The sequence below is a fragment of the Centrocercus urophasianus genome, unplaced genomic scaffold, assembly GCF_019232065.1.
Source record: "Centrocercus urophasianus isolate 14NV4802_14NV808 unplaced genomic scaffold, USGS_Curo_1.0 seq_19, whole genome shotgun sequence".
Lineage (NCBI taxonomy): Eukaryota > Metazoa > Chordata > Aves > Galliformes > Phasianidae > Centrocercus > Centrocercus urophasianus.
The window spans coordinates 21,337,773-21,353,873 of NW_024884744.1; the positions used below are offsets into that span (position 1 = coordinate 21,337,773).

General features: G+C 44.2%; 1 protein-coding gene across 4 annotated transcripts in view; it reads left to right on the top strand.

Moving 5' to 3' along the window:
- The window catches only part of UGGT1 (UDP-glucose glycoprotein glucosyltransferase 1), a 45,002-nt gene that overhangs the window by 3,038 nt on the left and 25,863 nt on the right, over positions 1-16,101 (top strand). For all 4 annotated transcript variants that reach the window (XM_042820661.1, XM_042820659.1, XM_042820658.1 and 1 more), the window contains exons 3-13: positions 427-509; positions 1,036-1,166; positions 1,980-2,092; positions 8,349-8,523; positions 9,322-9,418; positions 10,756-10,834; positions 11,032-11,132; positions 11,546-11,645; positions 12,818-12,878; positions 15,195-15,286; positions 15,943-16,093. In XM_042820661.1, the coding sequence (XP_042676595.1) occupies positions 427-509; positions 1,036-1,166; positions 1,980-2,092; positions 8,349-8,523; positions 9,322-9,418; positions 10,756-10,834; positions 11,032-11,132; positions 11,546-11,645; positions 12,818-12,878; positions 15,195-15,286; positions 15,943-16,093 (1,183 nt within the window). The remainder of the gene's footprint in view (positions 1-426; positions 510-1,035; positions 1,167-1,979; positions 2,093-8,348; positions 8,524-9,321; positions 9,419-10,755; positions 10,835-11,031; positions 11,133-11,545; positions 11,646-12,817; positions 12,879-15,194; positions 15,287-15,942; positions 16,094-16,101) is intronic.

Consider the following 16,101-nt stretch of genomic DNA (forward strand, 5'->3'; position numbering starts at 1 on the left):
TAACCATGTACTTAATACAGGGGGGATTACAATGTCATGGTTTGAAGCTGTCTGTGACTTCTCTATTTGCTCACTTAAAAAAAACCCACACCACTTAAGCCAGTAGCTCTAACCAGCTGTAGTTTGTTGCAATAAAGTAAACAAAAATGTCTGCTTAAAAGAAATGGAGGAGGGAGAAGGGGTCCCAGAACGTGCACTTCAGTCTTTGAGAGATGAACAAAATGCTGATCAGCTTCTTTTGTGTATTCATTGCTATTCACTGCTTTGTTTGTTGTTAGCTTTCCAGGTCTGCTTTTTTTTTTGGTAGTAATATACAGCTTTCTGCAGAGGGTGAAGGTATGGTGGGAGCTGACCTTCTGTGGAGCTTTGCAAGGTGTCAGTATGGTGACAGAACTCATGGACTTATCTGTGTCCTCTCTTCTGCAGTGAATTTCTGTCAGAAGAAAGTCAAGAAAAGTTCTGGAATTTTGTTGAAGCCAGTCAGCATATTAGGACACCTGAACATGATGGTAAGTTCTCGTAATGATTTTTTTAATCATCACTGGAAATGGCTGTGGTTGAAAAATAAACCTTTTTTTTTTTCCTCTTCCATTGTACAATATTGTAAAAATCAGGGAGGGCTGACTTTGGTATTGTTTTTGCTGTGGAAGTGATGTTTGATGATGTTTGATCGAGATGTTTGATGTCCATTTGACCAAAGCAGTGGCAGACAGCTGTTTTGCTTCCAAGTTTTGTTATGACATTAAGCATAAAATATTATTGGTATTTTTATTTCTGAACTGAAGTTAAATTAAAGCTCTTAACTGTTTCCCTGCTCCTGTTTGCATGCTTAGGAATGTATATGAGTGTTCATGTTCTCTCATGGACAAAGTTAATGAAGTTAACTCCCATCCATTTGTGGCACTTGTAATGAAAATTAAGGAGGAAAGGTGGTATGCGTATTTTCAATTAATACCAGTGGGATTCTGTTGATACAAATCTCAATTAGTGGGGATGTGATATAGGAGGATAACTGCTTGTACTCTGGCTTTGCAGGCAGTGATTATTCTGCTTACCACGAAATTCTGAAGGTAGCCTCCCAGAGCTTGTCACCTTTACAGCAGAATCTGTTGAAGTTTTCCTTGTCCTTGCGTTCTTACTCTGCAACAGTTCAAGCTTTTCAGCAGGTCAGTACAGCACGGGAGAAATCCTCCACTGTTTTCTAAAGCATTAAGGCAAGGCGTCTGGGAAGGAGCCATCTGTGTCACAGATAACAGACTGTTAAACTGACTGGTGCTTCATACAGCTGAGCTCAGGTGCACAGGCGTGTGCTGATTTCACTGTGTGCCAGACTGGAGCCCATCTGTCTACAGCAGCCTAAAGAATTGGGATTTTGAAATGTTTGCACACCCACTGCACTCATAAATGTGCAGAGACTTCTGAAGAACATCGTTACGGCTCTGTTGATGCATATGGTGCTAGTGATGCTCCCATTATTCAGTTGTACATCCACAAGTGTGTATTTGTAGTGATTAGAACCTGTAACGGGCAGTTTGTTGTGTTCTGTCTTCCTTGTTAACCGTGGTGGACATGCAGTTTGTTGCAAGCCATTCATTATGATGTGCTTTTTTGAAGCAGGCAGAAGGTGGCATCTTCCTTTTTTGTCTTGAATCATTTTATCATTTCTGTTGAATACATGTAGTGTATTCACTACATATAATAGCATATAATAACAACTAGCATATAATACAAAGAATACCAACCCTTCGCAATTGTGGGTCCCAATTCCTGTTCTTGGAACTGCTATCAGCTGAGAGTAATAAGCTGACAAAATAACTATAAAAATTTAAGACCTATTAATCAGTCTTGTGACTTTTACCTCATGTTTAATTTATATAATAAATAGGAAAGGAGACCAATTACTATAGAGCTGTGCTGTTTCAGTTTCCCTTGTTCGCAGGGTAAACATTCAACCTATTATTGCAAATATTTCAATACAGATAGCAGCAGATGAGCCTCCACTGAAGGGTTGTGCCCTTTTTTTTGCTGTGCATGGGGAGAAGACATGCGAATACAACTCTCTTGGAACACTTCTAAAGACTGCTTCAGAAAGGTATTTGCTTCTTTTCCAGTTGCTACATTAGATCTTAAAAGACATTCTAGCTGTACTGCTGCAGGGAGACTGTCATGAGTCAGTAGTTTCTGGTTCTTCAGTTTTGATGTATCCATCTCTTGCGTAGAAGTGGTAGTCTATTATTTAGTACTAATTCTGATTGGAATTAGCTTTTACTGATCCTTTGGTCTAGTAGCCTTTTATTTTTATACAAAACTTCTGAATCACAAAATGAAAGTAACTGAAATTTTAAAGGACACAGATAACTTTTAAGAAAAGGTATTACAGCGATGGGAAAAGGGATTTCACCAGAGGTGTAATGACTAAGGATCAACATGATAGAAAGGAGCTGTAAAGGAAGGGAAGAGGAGGCTCGTCCCTGAATCATGGAATCACAAGGTTGGAATCGACCTGCAAGATCATCCAGTCCAACCGTCTCCTCATCACCACTGCCACCACCAGCACTAAACCACATCACACAGCACGTCATCCAGGCGCCTCTCGAACACTGCCAGGGACGGTGACTCCACCACCTCCCTGGGCAGCCATGCCAGTGCCTGACCACCCTCTGAGAGAAAAAGTTCTTCCTCATGTCCAACCTAAACCTCCTCTGGTACAACTTGCGGCCATCACCCTGCGTCCTGTTCATTGCCTGGGAGAAGAGGCCAAATCCCTCTTCACCACAGCCTCCCTTCAGGAGGTTGTACAGTGCAATGAGGTCTCCCCTGAGCCTCCTCTTCTCCACACTGAACAATCCCAGCTCCCTCAGCCGCTCCTCATAAGGTTTGTGCTCCAGACCCCTCACCATTTCGTTGCCCTTCTCTGCACACGCTCCAGGACCTCAACATCTTTCCTGTAGTGAGGAGCCCAAAACTGAACACAGCACTCGAGGTGCGGCCTCACCAGTGCTGAGTACCAGGGGATGCTCACCTCCCTGCTCCTGCTGGCCACACCATTTCTAATGCAGGCCAGAATGCCGTTGGCCCTCTTGGCCACCTGGGCACACTGTGGGCTCACGTTCAGCCGAGCACCAACCAACACCCCCAGGTCCTTCTCTTCTTCACACTCATCCAGCCACTCATCCCCAAGCCTGTAATGCTGCATGGGGTTGTTGTGGCCAAAGTGCAGGACCCGGCACTCGGCCTTGTTGAACCTCATCCCATTCACCTTGGCCCAGTGGTCCAGCCTGTCTGAATCCTTCTGAAGGGCCGCCCTACCCTCAGATAGATCCACACCACCTCCCAGCTTGGTGTCATCTGCAAACTTACTGAGGGTGCACTCAATGCCCTCATCTAGGTCATCAATAAAGATATTAAACAGGATGGGCCCCAGTACCGACCCCTGGGGAACACCACTTGAAACGGGTCACAGCTGGACTTCACTCCATTCACCACGAGCCGCTGGGCACGGCCCTGTAGCCAGTTCCTTACCCAAAGAAGCGTATATCTGTTCAGACCACAGGGAGCCAGTTTCCCTAGAAGAAGCCTGTGAGAGACCGTGTCAAAGGCTTTGGTGAAGTCTAGGAAGACTACATCAACAGCCCTTCCCTCATCTACCAGACTAATCACCCAGTCATAGAAGGAGATGAGGTTGGTCAAGCACGACCTGCCTTTCACCAACCCGTGCTGGCTGGGCCTGATCCCCTGGACACTGCGTACATGCTGTGCAATCTCATCCAAGATGATTTGCTCCATAACCTTCCCTGGTACCGAGGTCAGGCTAACAGGCCTATAGTTCCCCAGATCCTCCTTACTGCCCTTCTTGAAGATGGGAGTCACATCAGCAAGCCTCCAATCCTCTGGGACCTCACCAGTTAACCAGGAGCGTTGATAGATGGCCGAGAGGGGCTCAGCAATCACCCCTGCTAGCTCCCTCAGCACTCGAGGGTGCAGCCCATTTGGTCCCATGGACTTGTGACAGTCCAGATGGAGGAGGAGCTCTCTGACTGTCTCCACCGGAATTGCTGGGGGCATATTCTGTGCAGTGTCCCAGACTCAAGTTGGGCTTTTGCCTTCCTAACTTCCTCCCTGCATACCTTAGCTACTTCTTTGTAATCTCCCCGAGCAGCCTGTCCCTTCTTCCAGAGGATGTAGGCTCTCTTTTTCTCCTTGAGTCTCAACAGTAGTTCCCGGCTCATCCACACCGGTCGTCTTCCCCTGCGGCTCACCTTACGGCACTCAGCACAGCCTGTTCTTGTGCCTTTAAGATTTCGGTCTTGAGGAGCATCCAGGCTTCCTGGGCCCCTTTACCCTTGAGAAGCGACTCCCAAGGGACCCACGCTACAATCTCCCTGAACAGGTCAAAGTCCGCCCTGTGGAAGTTCAAGAAGGTAGTTTTGCTGGTCACTCTTTTGACATCCCCAAGAGTGGAGAATTCTACAATTCTGTGGTCACTCTGCCCAAGACAGTCCCCAACCTTCACTTCTCCCACCAGTCCTTCTCTGTTAGCGAAGACCAGGTGCAGCAGGGCACAGCCCCTGGTTGGCTCTCCTGCCAGTTGCGTAAGGAGGCAATCTTCCACACAGTCTAGAAACCTCCTGGACTGCTTCCTCTGCGCTATATTGTATTTCCAACATATGTCAGGGAAGTTCAAGTCTCCCATCAGAACAAGTGCTGGCGATAGCGTTGACTTCTGCGAGCTGCTCATAGAATGCCTCATCCAACTCCCTGTCCTGATTAGGCGGTCTATAACAGACCCCCACCAAGATGCCGCCTCTACAGGCCTTCCCCCTGATCCTTACCCATAGACACTCCACTCTATTATTCCCAACCCCAAGCTCTTCTATATCAAAACAGTCTTTAATATAAAGGGCCACACCACCACCCTTCTTTCCTCATCTATCCCTTCTGAAGAGCTTGTAGCCATCTATCTCAGCACTCCAGTCGTGGCAGTGGTCCCACCATGTTTCGGAAATGGCAACAAGATCATAATTGGCCTGACTCACAGTCATTTCCAACTCTTCCTGCTTGTTGCTCATGCTGCGTGCATTGGTATAGACACATTTCAGACAAGCCATCTGCCTCATCCCCTGCTCGAGCATCTTTCCCCTAGGCTCATCTGTTGAGAGGCCTGTTTTGTCCCCTTCCCCCTTCATAGCTAGTTTAAAGCTCTTTCAATAAGCCCCGCTAGTTCCTACGCTAGTATTCGCCACCCCCTTCCAGATAGGTGGGTTCCAGAGGCAGACAGCAGGCCAGGGGCCGAGTAAACTGCCCCATGATCAAAGAAGCCAAAGTTTCTGGTTTGACACCAGCCTCCGAGCCAATTATTCATCACTTGTGCTTTTCTATCACACTTGGAGTCCCTCATTGGCCCTGAAGGTATAGAGCAGAATCACAGAATGGCCAGGGTTGGAAGGGACCTCAAGGATCATGAATCTCCAATCCCCCTGCCACATGCAGGGCCACCAACCTCCACGTTAAATGCTAAACCAGGCTGCCCAGGGCCCCATCCAACCTGGCCTTGAACACCTCCAAGGACGGGGCATCCACAACCTCTCTGGGCAGCCTGTTCCAGTACTTCACCACTCTCTGGTTAAAGAACTTCCCCCTGATGTCCGACCTAAATCTCCCCTCCCTCAACTTAAAACCGTTTCCCCTCATCCTACACGTATCAACCCTTTCAAAGAGTTGATTCCCCGCCCCTCTGTAGGCTCCCTTTAGGTACTGAAAGGCTGCAATGAGGTCACCCCGCAGCCTTCTTTTCTCCAGGCTGAACAAGTCCAGCTCCCTCAGCCTATCCTCACAGGGGAGGTGCTCCAGTCCCCTGATCATCCTAGTGGCCCTCCTCTGGACCCTCTCCAACAGCTCCCTGTCTTTTTTGTACTGCAGGCTCCACACTTGGATGCAGTATTCCATATGGGGCCTCACAAGAGCAGAGTAGAGGGGGACAATCACCTCTCTGTCCCTGCTGGCCACCCCTCTTTTGATGGACCCCAGGATACCATTTGCCCTCCGAGCTGCAAGAGCACACTGTTGGCTCATGTTCAGCTTTTCATCCATCAGGACCCCCAGGTCCTTCTCCACAGGGCTGCTTTCAAGGACCACTCCATCCAGCCTGTACAGATGCCTGGGATTCCTCAACCTCATCAGGTTCACCCTGCCCACCTTTCTAGCCTCTAGAGGTCCCTCTGCATGGCATCCCTTCCTTCTACTGTGTTGACCGCACCGCTCAGCTTGATGTCATCAGCGAACTTGCTGAGGGTGCACTCGATTCCTACATCGCTGTCATTGATAAAGATGTTGAAGAGCACCGGTCCCAAGACAGAGCCCTGGGAGATGCTGCTCGTTACTGGCCTCCACCTGGACATAGAGCCATTGATGACCACTGTCTGCCTGCGGCCTTTCAACCAGTTTCTTATCCATCAAGTGGTCCACCCATCAAATCCACATCCCTCCAATTTGGAGATGAGGATGTGGTGGGGGACCATGTCAAAAGCCTTGCTCAAGTCCAGGTAAATGACATCGGTCGCCTTTCCCTTATCCACCAATGCCGTCACTCCATCATAGAAGGCCACCTTCCTCTGATGAAGCTGTACTGACTGTCATGGATGACATGCCCATCCCTCATGTGGTCATGAAGATCACTTGAGCTCCCACTCCGTGGACTAAACGCCTTAAACCCCTGAAATCTTTTTTCATTGTGTGTAGGCTCATCTGAGTGATTTTATCACTGCCCACCTGAACTACGAGTAGCAGAAAATAGTCAGTTGACCTAACCAGCTTTGGGAGTTGCCTGGTTATGCCCCTGACCCGAGCCCCAGGAAGGCAGCACACTTCTGGGCGGCTCGGGTCAGGTCTGCATATGGGGCCCTCCGTTCCTCTGAGAAGGGAGTCACCCACCACAACCACCCTTCTTTCTTTACTATCAGAGGCAGTCTCAAGGCACGGGGTGACCACCTCACCCTGGGCTCTCTCCTAGGCTGATCCTGCATCACCCCTCCAGTCACTTCCTCTTCAACTTCCAGCATCTGGAACCTGTTGCTTAAAGGGAGTTGTGGAGGTGGGCTGGGCAGGTGGGGGTGTCTCTTGTGACACCAAGTCGGGACTCTTTTCCAACCTTCCTCATCAGTGAGGTCTGTCTGACTGTGATAGGGTAGGGGGTCCACCAACTGTCTGGTTTTTTTTTTCCATGGCCCTTCCCTCAGGTAGGCCAGTGAGTCACTCCACCAGTCGATCTCCTGCTCACACTCCCTGATGGTCCTAAGTCTCTGCACCTCATCCTCGAGCTCCACTGCCAGGCTGAGAAGCTCGTCCACCTGCTCACACCTCGCACAGGTTAAGTCCCTGCAACGCTCCCCAGGCAGAAGTAGGCTCAGGCACTCCCTGCAGCCAGAGGCCTGAACAGCAACATTTCTTACTAAGGTTTCAGTCTAGGTTGCAACAGCCTTCTTGGAATGAGCCCACTGTCTAGTGGAGACCATGTTTCAGCTGGTGGTCTCAGAGACTGTCAAGGAAATCTGATCTCCTGAGCAAGGAGGGACCTCTCCTTTCCCAATGAACAGAAACAGTGGTTTCTCACCTGATGTGACTTGTGGAGCTCCCAGGAACTCCCAGGAGCTATTTAAGGCTTATTATCAGGTGTGAAGATGTGAGTGGGTGTTTAAACCGTGCCGCTAATGTGCCAGTCCACCTCTGGTGACTCAGGAGCCCACCCACAAGCTGTCAGCTCCTAGCTCAAGCGCAGTGCTGATGTTAGCCTCAAAAAAAGTCCTAAAAAAGCCTTAAAAAAGAGCTTTTTGTTTGGCCTTTTCTTACTCCGATCCCTTGCCCGCACAGACTTACCTGCTCAGAAGCAAGTCTCCACAGCAAAAATTTGACTTCAGGTTTGCAGGGAAAGCTTCACCAAGGCTGGATCTCCAGAAAGAGATCCTTCCCAATGGCAGTCAGCCCTTCAATGAGATCTAAGAGAGGTGCAGCCAGGTTGCACCCCTTCCTGTATCACAGCTGAATTGCCTTCACCTGTGCTCCTAGGGCTGCCCAGGTGCTCAATCAATGGGTCAGGCTGGGACTCAACAGTTCGCATTCCGGGTGTTGTATGAGCTTCAAAATATCAGTTAGCTATTTGTTGTGTTTCCATGTGTCCATTTTTAACAAAGTCTTATCAGCACTGCATCTAGTGCTGCCAACCCTGGTATTGCATACGTGTGCTGTGAAGGCAGAAAAGATGTTTAAACATGAGAAAAAGAAATTGTGAACTTTGCACTGAGTAAGGAAATGGTACGAATCACGTTGTGATCATCTTCGATGTTTGCTCTTAGACCAAAGCCCTTTTTGTTCAAAGGAGACCACACATACCCAGCATCCAACCCCGAAAGTCCCGTTGTCATACTGTATGCTGAGATTGGCACAGAGGATTTCTACAGGTTCCATAAGCTGCTTGTTGCAAAGGCTGAGGCAGGAGAAATCACTTATGTCCTCAGACACTATATTGCTGTAAGTATGTATGCTCAGGTAAAGCAGGAAAGAGTAACTGTCCAGGAGAGGCCAAAAGGAAAAGTGATCTCAGTTAGCTCCCTTCAAATTGACACTTGCATAATGCATTGCTGCTTCATCATTATTTGGCATACTCACTGTTTATTGCTTCGTTGCAATACAGACTCTTATCTCCTGACTGTTTAAATAAGAGGCTCATTTAGTTTTTCCTAATGCAGAGCTGATCTCCAGAGAAACTACAGAGTTTAACCTAGAAAATGTTGCTCTAGGAAATCAGAACTGGATCTTTCCACAGCTTGGCCAACTGAGTCACTTGGTATGAAGAGCAGAGATTAACCTTAGGATACCATTTCAAATAAAAGGCAGTTTTGTTACAGAACCACTTACTGCTCCTAGTGTGACTTCTCCTTTTGCCATCTTCCTCCCTTAACCCACAACCATAGAACTGATTTTAACAACTCAGAGAAATTGGAGAGAGATGACATTTTTCTGAATATCATTTAATGGTACTAAACCTAATGTAGTCCTGCACTGCATGTGCTGCTTTCATTTTTAACAATTATCTGTTTATTATCAGTGGGAGAGGTACTGAAGCAAGAAATGAAGTTGTATTGCACGATTGGTCTTGGCATGGCTGTGCTATTACAACACAGTACTGGAAGTTCACTCACTGTGTTCATCACTGACCAGTTAGATGTAAAGCACCAGCTTGGGATTTCGAAGCTTTGGGAAATGGCAGCTTTTAATTTAGATCAAAACAATAAGTAGCAATATTGCAACGTTTGCTTTTCCTTGCAGAATCCCAGTAAGGAAAAAGTCTACCTCTCTGGCTATGGTGTGGAACTGGCTATTAAAAGTACCGAATATAAGGCCAAGGATGATACAAAGGTGAAAGGTGAATTCTTGTTTTAATAACTAATGTGGGTGCTTCAATTTTATATATGTTTTGTTGGCTTTTTTTGTTGGTTTTTTTTTTAAACAAATGGCTGTTTGACTGAAGTGCAGATACTTTTCTTTCTGATCTGACATCTCCAAAATCATCACCTCCTCCTCTCTATGTTGATTCAATCATATATTCAGTAAGGCACTTCTCTTGCTTATCTGTGGTTTGCACAATGGTGTCATGACTCTGGACTAGATCTTAGTAAGAGCACAATTAATATGGCCAGTTTTTCACCAGGTAAGCAGATTGCTTGCAGGTACAAAGCACTGTGCATTTGTTTTTTGGTTGTTTTTTTTTCTTTCTGTAGAGTACTGACCTCTGTGTCTTGAACAGTTGTGCACCTGCCAAATTTATTTTAGTGGGGTAATTTGTGTGACTGTGTACATGTACAAGTATACACACACATATGTGTATATGGAGATAAATGGAAATCTCTGCTTTATTTTTTTTTAACTGAACTCATAAATAAAGTAAAAAAAAAAAAAAAACCATTTTTTTTTTTTTTTGGCTGTGGATTTTTGGTGTTTTCCCCCCTCCACTTCTTTCAGTAACAGATAACAGCTGTGAAGAATAGGATTCATATTTTAAATGGAGTTCTTCAGGGTTTTGCAGTTCAATCAGATTCTGCTTACAGATCAGAGCTCTTGCAGTGGTATGGAGTACTGACAAAAGAAACTATTGGTTCCTCATTTGTAAAATGGACAAATTGCTTGCATTGCTATGAGCTGCAAAATGAGCTGCACTGATATTGTGTTGCAAATTAGAGGTGAATGGCTTTCGTGCAGCTGCTGTCTGATTCTGGATGTATTCTGCATGCAGCCTTCCGTGCATGTCTGTGCTCTTTCTGCCTGTCCAGAAGCAATCATTCTTTCAAAAGGTCAGGACTTTGATTGGATTTGAGCATGAAACACAGATTAGAGCTGGTCTGTGTCCAGCAATTAGGTCATTATGCTCAGGATTATATGATCAGGATTGCATTCATGGTTGGAGTTTGTCGTTTTCTCTACAAAGCTTGTGTGTCCTGAGAGCTCCTAGGTCCTCCTGAGTTTGCAGTGCCTACATCCCTGAGGTTTCTACTCAGCTTAAGCTTTTCTTTGTAAACAATCCACCCTGATCTTATTTCAGCAGTTACTGTGTCCATTTGTACAGTTAGGACAGTTGGGTACAGGTTGACAAGCGTCCTTTCTTTCCTCTTCAGTTACTGCAGTGCGTTTTGGTAAGCTTATCAAAGCACATGAGAGCTGTTTCTGAATAATTCAGCAGTGTTTTTCTTCTCTGTGTGTCCATAGGCACTGATGTGAATGCTACAGTAATAGATGAAGATGATCCTATTGATGAGGTGCAAGGATTTCTTTTTGGGAAATTAAGGTAAAGCTCAGTTGCATTTTGTCTTTGTCATATTGAGTAACTTGATGCATAGGTGCTGATCTGCTTTGTTGCTATTTAAATATCTGGGTGATCCACACGTGTTAGCAGCATGCTTTTTTGTATATTAGTGTATTTGAATTACTGGCAGACCTAATTACAGGAAGCTATAGAATTGCTTGACCCTCGTTCCCTTTTAGGCAGTTGTATCCTGACTTGAATGAAGAGCTGAAAGAGCTTAGAAAACACCTCGTGGAAAGTACCAACGAGATGGCACCCTTGAAAGTGTGGCAGTTACAAGGTAAGCTGTGTAAGACTTTCAATATTGCACTGTCAGAACTTAAAGTAAACCTATCTCCCTGTGCTCTGTGCAAATGAAGCAGCAGCAACTGTATTCAGTTGGAGAGTTTGACTGTAAGTTCCTGCAGTGGAAAGTATGGGCTTTCTAAAGCTTCTTTGCTGAGTCCTGCTGAAATGGCTTTCAGAAAGTTTCTTTCATGGGACTGAAGTGAGGTTTACTTTCTGTATTGTGAAGTGTATTAAACCCACTTGCTCTGAAACTGACTTCTTGTATCACCTGCTAGATGCAGAAAAGCAAAGGAAATGTAAAGACAGAAAATGAATTTTATGTGTAACTAATAAGCAAAAAAGTTGCAAGTCAAATGTAAGATGGGTGCATTGGCTTCTTTCATCTTACTGTTGGTTCACTTGCAGATTTAAGTTTTCAATCTGCTGCACGCATTTTGGCTGCTCCTCCTGTGGATGCTTTGATGGTCATGAAAGATCTGAGTCAGAACTTCCCTACAAAGGCCAGGTGATTCTGATGATGAATGCTTTGGATATTGTCTGTTTTTTTCTCAGCACAGCACGAGATGGGCAACAGTGGTTGGGTTAATTAACATCTGTGTTTCTGTTTAGCTGGAAGCAACCACTGGGGAATGTTTGTGCACCATTCTTCAGCTTATGGCTGAAAGAGGGTCTCACAGCATTTCTCTTTGGTGGCACTTGGTGTGAACTGGTGGTAAATTCAACAGAACCAGCTCTGCTGTTATTGTGAAACGCTTCTGACCCTTTTGCTTCAAGTCCTCAAGAATTTATTGCATAGTGTTCCTGTTTGGAGGCTTTAGGCTTAACCTTTTCTCTGAATGACTCTTTTGAGATCCCCTCTGGCAAACTGCTCACTCAGCCTCGTGCCAGACATTGATGTGCCATTCCACTGCTTTTTGTGCTTCATCAATTACATGAGCATACTCAAAGAATTTCGGTCATAATTTGGCCTGCCCAACCAGTAGAGAAATAGATTCCTTTTGATAGGTTTAATGACCTGGGGTGTGAAGATGAGTATGTAGGAGTTACTCCTTTTTGAGCAGGTGGAGATACACTGAAGAGTAAAAAGAAGTTGAGTTCTGGTCTCATCTCTAATACCTGATGTAAAGATTTAGTTGCTTATAGTTTCTTGAGGTGTGCTTTTTTCTGTCATCTGGTTTCTGGTCAGATATGTGAGCTGAATTTGCCCATTCCATGATGGTGCAATCACTAGATCCAGTGAAGGGAAAGGAACAAGAGCCCACAAGGAGTGAAATCCCCATGTCTTGTGCTGTCAGATTCTACTGTTGTAGAAGCTGCCCACTTTTATTATGGGTTAATGTGAAACTAGATACTGAGAGCCAAAAGCTTGTCTTTCTTGGTGCAGTTTGCACGTGGATAATGTTTTTATGTTCTCTTGAATTAAATATATATTAAAGAATAAGATATATGAAAACTATATATATTTCTTGTATATATTAAAGAGCATATATATGAAAAAATGTGCATCCAACTGTTTAATGGTACCACGAAATGCAAGTTCTTCTGATTGTAGCTTTTCATACTAAGGAACTAAATGTATTGATAATTAAGTTACAAAAAATGGGTTAGTTAGATAAGTAATCTATTCACTACGTAAGCAGAATGATGATTCACAGCATCATGTTTTTATTTCTGCAGAGCCATAACAAAAACAGTTGTTTCCATGGACCTCAGAACAGAAATTGAGGAGAATCAAAAGGTAACACTTCAAGAAAGTCATGTAGTGCTATCTCACTTATGTTTTAATAAAAGCTTAAGCTTTAATAGTAATGATTCTATTAAAAACTTCACATTTGGCTCAAAATATTGAGCCAGTAATTTCACTCACAACTTTGTCGTGGTATATGAAAATGTACAGGGTAGAAGCAGTATATGAAATACTGCTCAGTATTTGAACATTCAATCTGTTGCCTGCATTTATTTACCTTTATAAAATGAGCTTTAATAGCAATGGAAAGTTATTTGCAGAAAACATTAAGCTAAGATATTCTTAGGCTTTCCATGTAGACTGTTCTAATGTGAGCAATGCATCAAAAACGAAGTAGTAGAAATTTGGATGTCTGTGTTCAAATCAGTCCAGCCAAGTTGGAGCTCTGTGTGGTGATGGCTGGTTGGCTTGAGCTGCAGAGATGTGGTCACTGTTTTGGGAGGAACTGCACCTGCTGGATGGCCTTTCATGTGTCTGACTTTGTTCTTGCTTGAGTGATACAGCAGGTGTGTGAAGTCTGCATGTCACAGCCCTGGTCAGCCGTGACAAAGAGGCTGACACTGATTTCAGGTCCATGACTGTAGGTTTTGGTTCTATTTTGAACTTCTCAAAATCAACTGACTATTAAATAAGAGTGTTTGTGGTTTTTTTTTTTAGTCAAAGTAGAGTTAAAAGGTAGTTACACTTTGGGATTATTTTAAAGTATCTGTGCTGCATAGAATGTAGCTTGTTAGAAGGTTGTTGCCTGAAGAGTTTTAAGCACCTTTTAACAGCCTTTAAGGATGCAGAATAAATTTAGTTCTCATCCCCTGGTTTGTGGCAGTGCTTAGGTATCAGAACTCAGCAGTGCTCACGGTGAAGCAGCTGAAGAAACACAAAACCTTCTGCTTTGGCTTATGAGGAACCACACTGAGGAGGACATTATTCCAGTGCTACAATTCTGAGTGCAAAGAAATAAAATTTAACATCTGCTTGTTCAGCCTTCGTGTGCTTTGAAATTAAATAATACATAAATGAAGTTGATGAGGGCCCAGGGCCCCTGGCAAGTTTGTGACCCTTGAGTAAGCTCAAGTGGTTGGAGAAATATGTCTTAGCAGCTCTGTTGTATCCTTGGCATTAGCAAAGCACTGAAAAAACAATAGACACATGGGAATTCTGTGCAGTACAATTAAAATGCACCTGGTTGTGCCATCTGGATAGAATACAAAATGAAAGTTTAAGATTGTAATAAAAACAGAGCCAAACAATAGCTTTCAGCATGTGGTTTATGCTGATCTCTTCATGCATTTTGGTCTAACTTGACATTAGTAGGAAAAGTGAAAGGTAGGCAGTTATGTCCTTGTTTTAAAATCTGATTGATGACATTTAGCTAGTCCATTATTAAATGAACACTTACCTGAAGGCTAATTAAGGATACCCTGAGATTCCTGCTCCGAAAGAGAAATCCCTTGTTGTTCAGTAGTGATAAAATGTGAACAGAAGGGATGTGGTTTGACACTGCTCTCCAGTGTGGTTCTGGGAGGGACAAAGTCTAGAATGTAAATGCAAGTTAGAGCTGCCTGGTGGCTTCTCTGTTTTGTGCTAGAGCAGTCTGGTCCATAGGCCTGTGACTTGGTGGGTGCAGTTTCATTCCAAGTACATCTAGGCTGCTAGATCCAAACCAAGCTAGACCAACCCTGTAAGCTGTTCTTTGCATGATGGTCAGTCTGTGAGTATTGTCTGGTGGCGAAGTTCAGTGGTTTTAGCAAGGTAAAGGTTAGGAGATAATTATCCACAAAAAAGTACAAGTTAACACTGCATGTGCTCAGCTCTTCTTTGAGAGCACCATTATTTAATCAAATACCTAAATTCCTCCTGACTAGATGCTTTCCTGTTCTTGGTACTTCACGTGGTACTTAGCTATTCTTCCATTACTTTGCTCATCTCCATGATGTCAGGCTTTTTTAATGTCTAAACACTGTGCTTCTCCGTCACTGTTCGTCATAGCACTAAATGACTTCTCTCAAGCATTTCTGATAATTTAATCAGGTATATTTTAAAAATCCACTGAGCGACTTTCCAAAGCTACTGCTGAGTCACTGAGTCACACAAACAGAAGTCCCACATGTGTGTCTATGCACTAGCTAGCTTCACTTGCCTTCCTCTGCCATGGGTATATGCATCAAGTCAACAGAGGCTGTAGTTGAGAAGTCATGTCATGCATTTTGGAGTAGTAATGGAGGTAAAATCCAGTTTTGGCACACTGAACTCTCTAGTATTTGTGTTCTGTCCACAGCATTCTTCTAATGGCCTTCTGCTTTCTTCCAGTATTTCAAAGGAACGTTAGGATTACAGCCGGGGGATTCTGCTCTCTTCATCAATGGGCTGCATATTGATTTGGACACTCAGGACATATTTAGGTGGGAATGTTTTCTTTTTCAGAAAAATTGTATCCTGCTTAGAATCATGCATCCTGCTTGTGTGTGGATAGAGAAATCATTTAGACAGTGTGAGCCTCCTTCCCAGTGTCTGTATTTAGACTAGGTTTAATTGTTAACTTCTGCAAAAAGCAAATTGTGTTTCCTTCCCTTATGCAAATACTTGCTCAACAAAACAAAGCAAAAAAACTGCTGTGAAAACTGCAGTATGCTGGGATGTCAGAGTGGGAAATCACCTTTGTGTGGTCTGTCCTGTGAACACACAAGACTTTGGTTTCCAAGGGCTGCCTTCAGATTTTATTCTGAAGTAGAACATTTGATTCTCAAAAGAGAAGTCCCTGTAAGTCTTTTATCTGAAAGCCACCTTTATCTTTGTCAAGATCTGTTTCAGCAGTGTGCAATTGAAATTACACATGTATATCATGCCTTACTTCTCTTTATTTAATGTGGTGTTTCCTAGAAATATAACTGAATAGGTTTACGTTATCTCAGATTCCTTGGGAGAGTTAGGAGTAAGTGAGAAACAAGAAGTAATGCATAGATATGGCAGACTTGTCCATACCTTTTATCTGTTAACTCTTAGGATACAAACAGTTATTTGTTGTCTTTAAAATTTACAGATTTTCTTTTCCTTCCAGCTTGTTTGATGTGCTACGCAATGAAGCTCGTGTTATGGAAGGTCTGCACAGCTTGGGGATTGAAGGGCTGTCCTTGCACAACGTCCTGAAGTTGAACATCCAGCCATCAGATTCAGACTACGCAGTGGACATCAGAAGCCCTGCTATTACGGTGCGTGG